This window comes from Misgurnus anguillicaudatus, chromosome 6, assembly GCF_027580225.2.
Source record: "Misgurnus anguillicaudatus chromosome 6, ASM2758022v2, whole genome shotgun sequence".
NCBI classification, from domain to species: domain Eukaryota; kingdom Metazoa; phylum Chordata; class Actinopteri; order Cypriniformes; family Cobitidae; genus Misgurnus; species Misgurnus anguillicaudatus.
This window is the reverse complement of record NC_073342.2, coordinates 16,492,683-16,499,997: the sequence shown is the minus strand read 5'-3', so window position 1 is coordinate 16,499,997 and position 7,315 is coordinate 16,492,683. Positions and strand designations below refer to the sequence as shown.

Genomic DNA, 7,315 nt, shown 5'->3' with positions numbered 1-7,315 from the left:
TGTATTGTCCTTGTGTATATTTGCGCAGAGAGCAACTAAAAATGACCAGTGATGTTTGCATTTATATACAGTACTGTAAGTCTAAGGTCACCACCAGCAAAGTTTTAATAACCATCCATATCTATTAAGATACAAACAGAAAATACATGAAATATGTACACAATGAATCAGACCTCATTTGTTTTTCTTTTTTTTTCAGAATTTCAGTATTTACTGGTTGTATTCTAATAAAGAGAAATAATTATATAGGTCACCTACCATTTCAAAACAAATCTAATGGTGGCATGGTGCACAATACTGTCATTTTATCATATTTAGTCTCCCTTTAGCTGATAATTTTATCATTTAAAACTCATCTTTGAGCATCATAATAGCATTTGAAAACGTTTATCCTGTGAGAGTAATTTCTACATGCTTTTACATACTTAAATGTAATTTTCTCATTTAGTATATGCCGATCTATGCATATGCAAATTTAATCCCCGCCTCTACCATTGTTTCTTACGCATAAATAGATTCATATGCATGTGAACTGCTCGTTTGCAACAATAACTGTTTTTAGGCCAGGATAGTCCATTATGCACTGCACATGAGTTGAAATGTGATGATGTGATTGGTTACGTGTTTGTGACGTAGCAAATCAAGGCGATTTCAAGCGGGAATGAGATGTCTTTGGAAACTCAAATATTATGGATAAAATATTCAGCAATGGTCTTGAATGATGAATTTGCACATGGTTTGTCCTAAAGCATATTAAAACACCACTTGATTTTCACCACAGTGAAGGGCACCTATTTCATTGCTAAAAAAAACAACGTTATTTTGAGTATTTGATGTAATACAATGTGTTCGTGTGTTTTTTTTATTTAAAAAACACATTATTTTCCACATACCATACATTTTTGTAGCTCCAGATATCCCTGTCTTCCTGAAACGCACTGATTTTGTATAAAACTCATTGTTTTGAAAAGCGTTGTTTCCCTGATTGGCCAGCTAATCTGTACGTTGTGATTGGCCTGAATACCTCTGACGTCAGCCAGAAATGTGACGCTCCTTACCATGTTTGAAAGATATCCGCACCATTCAATGCTAACAGAAGCTAATTTATAGGCTGAGTCCGAAGCGGGCGGAATTATGATAAAATCCATATGTTTGTTGTAGTCCAAGAAAAGAGATTTACATTGGAAACGATAACTTGCGTCATTGTTTACTTTGGGGTTTGTACCTCTTAAGGGCTTGTTATAGTTGTGCGTAGGTACTACAGCGTAGGTTCTGCGTCGGTTTTCATTTATACTTTTGCGTTTTCGTTCGCGTTGACGTGCAAACACACGCGCAGACCGCTGGTAGGCAGTAATCACGCATGTAACCACAGTAGCAGCGCGACCGTCAGAGAAGAAGAAGCTTAGCAAGTTAACCCACAAATGAAGAAGAAACAGCAACTTGTTGTGTATAATTTTAGAAGACCAGCAATGATGGATGGAAGTAAATAAACAACGACTTCTGATGCAGTTTGAGTTAAATCACTCCTCAACTTGGCTCATCTTTGTTTTCACTGTCACAAACGGAAATACCTATGACGCAGTTTTTTTACCTGAGGGCAGAGCCATAGAAGGATAGAGTTACGTCAAGTCCGTTCACTCCAATGGAACGGTTTTTTTTACAGCAATGGCGGACCACGGAGTCTCTCCAAAGTTCCCGGAAGTCACAGTAAGCTCCATAGAGTTGCATTAGAAAGATTGAATGTGTTGAACTTAATACAAGTTTTAAGACTTAATACGCTTGACAAATAAGATTGTATGTTAGCAATACATGTAAATCGAATGACTTTATGCATCAGTGTGTTTGTAGTGCATTATTTCTCATTTAATTAGTACATTTAGGGGGTGTTAGTAGAAAACGGGTCAGGCTAGGACAAGCTGTGGATAACTTTAGCAACACACAACAAACCACTAACAGCCTTGTATTGGTAAATTTCGTTTTCTTAATGCAGATTCATCCATTATTGTAAATATTGTGTAATTAGAGAGGCAAAATAAAGTGATGGTGGTATAAAGTGCATATTTATGCATCAACGTATGGGTGGAATGTTTTTAACACTGTGGTTTTGCTGGTTAATAAATAAAATAAAATACATTTATTTATTAATAACTTGTCAAATGTATACTTACATAGTTAAGAGATTAGTAATTATTTAAAGTGATGATGATGTTATGTCCCATCAGATGTTTATATTAACAACAAAAAGAAAACTACACTAAGCCAGAAATATTATTATAATTTATAATAAATTAAAATAAATTAATATTAAAGTCTTTTTTAATGTTGTGCTTTGTATATTTATAAATTAAACCAGTATGAGTTACATTCACAGCACATTCACTTTGTACATTATAAACAAGCATAACATTATAAACTTACATTAGTACAGTGTGATGCATTTTAAAGTGGCTAAAGGCAGCGTAAAACATGTTAACAAGCCACATACCAGCAGATGACCATACAAATGTTCCTATATTGGTGGATTTAATTTGTCAAAAAAAATTGTTTATATAACTACATAACAATACTACATTCACATTTTGATGTGATATAGCAATATTGTAAAAAAAATGCGTTTCTTGACTATAAATTAAGAAAAATCACAGCTCTTTGCCTCTAACTCAATGTATTTCAATGGCTCACTATGGGCTTCTAGGAACTAACTGAAGTCTCCGCGAATCACGTGACGGCCGAGCTTCTGGACTTCCGTTGGCACAACTCTGGCTGAATCCGAAATCGCATACTTACTGTGTAGGTACTGAATTTCATTGGGTACCTACTTAACGTGCGCTAAGGCAGTATGTACGTTCGCGTTAAGTATGTACAGCATTCGCCATGTTGACGTTATCATGTGACATATGACGTAGTAGACTTGTTCGAGTCCATGCGGAACCGCAGGAACCGACGGGGGGTTGACGTCGCGGTGCCGCGAGAGCAACTCGAAATCAGAGTTCTCCGTGTGATTTCTGGAATCGCTCTCGCGGTGCTTTGGTGTCATCCAGCTGTTGGTTCTTACAGCGGTGCATAAACTCGAACAAACCTAATAACAGACATGAAAACGTATGCGTGTGTATGAGGGACAGGTGCACTAACACCTGATTGCATCAGTAACTTGGTCTGTAACAGTGTTACAGATATATTACACATTATTTTGTAGGGGACAAAATAAGTAAAACAAGCAGATTGTAATTTAATATGTATTGTCAGATGACAGCTGTGCTTGAATACAAACTAGACAATGCAGCCAATGTGATTATATACATTTTAGTGAAGCAATCTCTTGTATTTACTTAAAACGACAGGAAACATGAATAAAAAATGAATGAATAAAACTATCACAATAAACTTTCCCATATGAAACAAAAGTTTATTCAAATGTATTTTTCTAACAAACCATCACATATTTACTGTCAGCTCAACACAGCTGTGACAATTCTACAGCTTTATTTTCATGAATCAGCTGAGCACTTTAATTGTGGTATATCCTGGCCGGTCTGTGCGTGAAGTCAGGGTGCTATAAACGTATCAAAATCACCCGATTGGTTAGTCTCCGGTCGATTGCTTTGTTTTCCCGTGGCATCATGGGAAAGCTGGGATAGAAGTGTCCATCCGATGCACGCTTCAGAATAGGGGCGGACTCAGTACGGCATCCGGGGATTTCTCGCCTACTGATTTTATGGATACTGAGGATTCGGACGTACTACTCTGTTCACGTGCTGTTTCCCCTACTACATTTTCAGTAAGTAGGCGGTTTCGGACAATACTTAAGTACACGTGCCTCTGAATCTCGCGAGAAATAGTCCCAAATCCCGCTAATTCTCGCCTACCCTTTTACGTATACTGAGGTTTCGGACATACTATTCGTTCGCCTACTGCTTTTTGCCTACTATATAGTATGCCAGTATGCGATTTCGGATTCAGCCTCTGTTTCTCTATGGCTCTGCCTGAGGGGATCTGGTGGACCAATCACAGTGCTTGCGGTCCGCGTAGATCTGACGCGCTGTTAAAATTTTTGCGAGGTGCGCGTCAGGCTACGTAGCTACGGCGTAGAACCTACGCACGACTATAAATTTAAAGGTTTTCAAGACTTTTTAAAAATATTGTCCTCAAACTCCACCAAAAATTATATATTATTATCAAAATGCACCATTAAGTAATATAAATGTATTTACAAAGGGTTTTTTAAGGCAAATTTATGATTTTATGTACTAGTTCTGTATACTATACAAGTCATCATTATAGAGTTACTGACATTTTAGACCAGTTATTTTGTTTAATTTATTTGAAACTACAATAGGAAAAGTATAGTGATACAATGTGAAGTGACACAAACAATAAATACATCCCATTGCCTAACATCCCAATGCATGCAAGATATCAGCACCACTGGCCTAATCAAATTGGTCAACCAGAACTAACTGTTGTATCATAAAAGAAGTAATAACAATCCACATGGGTTAATTCTCAGAGGAGTCTGTCTCCTCCGTTGAACCATCGCTCTCCATTTCAATCCTCTTGCGTTGGTGCAGGGATTTGCGGGGCGAGGCTTTTTTGGCCGAGTCCTTCTGTCCTATGGCACTGCTGCTGCTGTTAGACGTGGGGCTGATGGCCACTTGAGCTATGCTGAAACATGGTACAGTATTGGGTGAATATAATGTAGAAATAAAGCTGTCACGCAAATATAACTTTAATCAATTGTGTCCCTCTTACAGTCTCTCCAACTCCTGGTCCATCTCTGGATCAATCAGCAGGTCTGATTTATTTGGAAGAGCATCTGGTGTAGATAAGACAAAAGAAAATAATTATGTAATGCATTTGTTAATGCATTACATAAGCTTTAACACTGAATATGGGATGCGTTTGTATTATGTTAGACTTACCGATTTCTTGGTTTATTGCCTCGTGTTTGGCTAAGGCCATAAGAAAGCCATAGAAAGACACCTGCTGACTGCTCTCTAGTATTTCTTTAATAGCAGCTGTTGAGGGATGTCTGGGAAAAGATAACAATATCACATATAAGTAGAGATTACTGTCCTATGAAGGCAAAACACTTTAACTAATACATCACTAATACAAACAAAAAAAGTTCGGGTTTGATTTACTAGATATACATTTTTTCACTTTGGATAAAATGTGTCATTCAAATGGTAATTCATCATAATTGTATACAGTAATGGACTTAAGTCATAGTTGAGCTTTATATTTTATAAAAAGTAAAATCACAGTTGTACCTACTTGTGTTTGAACCTCTCGCAAAGTGCTTCTATGCATTCACATAAGATGGAGGAGTCTACACCTTCCTGAGGATCTGGCTTCTCATTGGCTGTGCTGGACAATTGCTCCACTGATGTAGAAGTTGGGACTATAACAGTGTTTGGATTCTTCCCAGAGAGCAGGTCTTGGTATATCATGGATACGCTCTCCACAAACTCTGTGAAAGTGACCGGTGTATACGAAAGGCGGAGACAACAGTAACCATAGAAACCCTTTTATACCCATGTGATGATCTCACACTGCTGCAAAGGTCTCAAGGACACAATGTCTGTGTAGACAAGACCTTTACATCGCACAATAGGAATGTTTCATGTTTATCTTGTGCAACATTTGAAGTTAAAAATGTATTTAAATGTGAAGTAATTACCTTCATAATAGAACTGGATTTGGAATGAATAGATAAAATCTGAAAATGACATTAGACAGTCCATGGCATCATCCATCAGGACAATCCTGTCAAAGATGATCATGACAAGAAAATATCATAACGTGTTCAGTGACATGAAGAAGGTGGCGATGGGTACAGAATCATCAAAAAATAGGAAATTACCTGGCTGTGTTTTGTACCATCTCAATAGGAAAGTCTGGGCATAACAGCTGTAAGAGTGAACTGTACTCGGACATTGATAATAAATCTGCAATTAAACAGATTGTGCATTTGTTTACTATATAAAAACATGTGTAAGCAACTGATATTGTCATCCCATACGCCTCTTCCTACCTCCATTTTTTCCAATCTGTCTGAAGCATTTCCAGAAGATGTGAATGAAGGACACTCTGTTATGAGGTGTTGCCTTGATGTAATTGAACTCCCTAAAGAGCACATGATTTCCATTCTTCACACTGGTAAAACTACAGGATTACAAAATATTATGAAAAGTTGCAAAGAACCACACATAGATCGAACAGACATTCAAAGAGGAAAGAAAAGCCATTTACCGTACAAAAAAAGTGCCATGGCAAGATCATATTTTGTAATTATTTACCACTATCTGGTATTATTATAATTGTTACTATTATTATTATTATGGTGTGACATTCATTTTTTAATCATATATCAAACTGCATAATGTATACTGTATGTTTATAATGGATAACTTACTATTCTGCAAAATATCTGACCACACCAAATTGGGTGTATTCCTCTTTATGTTCAAGTAGTTGTGTGACTGCATCATTGAGATACAACAGGACATTCGTGTCAGCTGGAAAATGCAAGAAAAACAATGGCATGTTCATACTTTTTAAAACCCATCTGTCAATCATTCTGAAGGCAGGCATCTTGAATACGAATGACGGTGATATCTGCACAACAAAAAAAGACCAAATCACATACCTAAATACTCGTCAACTGTGAGGCTGAAACGATCCGTATTCATTTTCATATGATGTTATTTTCTTAGAAGCTGGTGTGCAGGTGCAGAGCATGACTCTGCGGGTAACACATTCGGAATGGAGCGGCTTTATTGGTCATTGTCAAGGAGACGCAAGGCGTTTTCAACTTTATGCCGCTCTGCGCAGTTGGATTACGTCAGGTATCGCGAGAGCGATTCAAAAGCTGTAACTTTTCAACTGATCTCGCGATACAAGATGTCATACGCCGCTCGGTCTGCACAGCATAGCATGAAGTCGAACACAGCTGCTGTTTTCCTGCAGTGCTACAACAAGTCACGTGACAGCAGATCCCGGAAACGAGTGCTTGTGAGCATAAAATGTATTTTTTAGCCAAACAAAAACTGTCACAACATACAACAATGGAAATACTTGCGGACACCATCGAAAAAATACTTTACGTAATATTATAATTAACGATAAAGAAATCGGAAGCATTGTCTTAAGAATATATTTTGGATCCACCAATACAAAAATAGTTGTTTATTATGGTGTAATAGCCATGTTTTCTTGCTGATTGATTACCAATTGTATTAATATAATTTTACTAATAATTTCATTGTTAACTGTTACTATGGTAAGACAGTGGGAGATTAGAAATACTATAGTT

The 7,315-nt window shown here is 37.1% G+C and overlaps 1 protein-coding gene across 1 annotated transcript; it reads right to left on the bottom strand.

The window, feature by feature from the left end:
* Nucleotides 1–4,303: 4,303 nt before the first annotated feature.
* On the bottom strand, nt 4,304–6,912 carry cstpp1 (centriolar satellite-associated tubulin polyglutamylase complex regulator 1). The gene is made up of 9 exons (XM_055193284.2): nt 6,650–6,912; nt 6,416–6,518; nt 6,035–6,165; nt 5,864–5,948; nt 5,681–5,766; nt 5,275–5,470; nt 4,920–5,029; nt 4,750–4,813; nt 4,304–4,662 (listed from the first exon to the last, which is right to left on the bottom strand). Exons 1-9 carry the CDS (start codon nt 6,696–6,698, stop codon nt 4,497–4,499), a joined length of 990 nt encoding a protein of 329 aa, XP_055049259.2. The 5' UTR covers nt 6,699–6,912; the 3' UTR covers nt 4,304–4,496.
* Between the last annotated feature and the right edge of the window lie 403 nt (nt 6,913–7,315).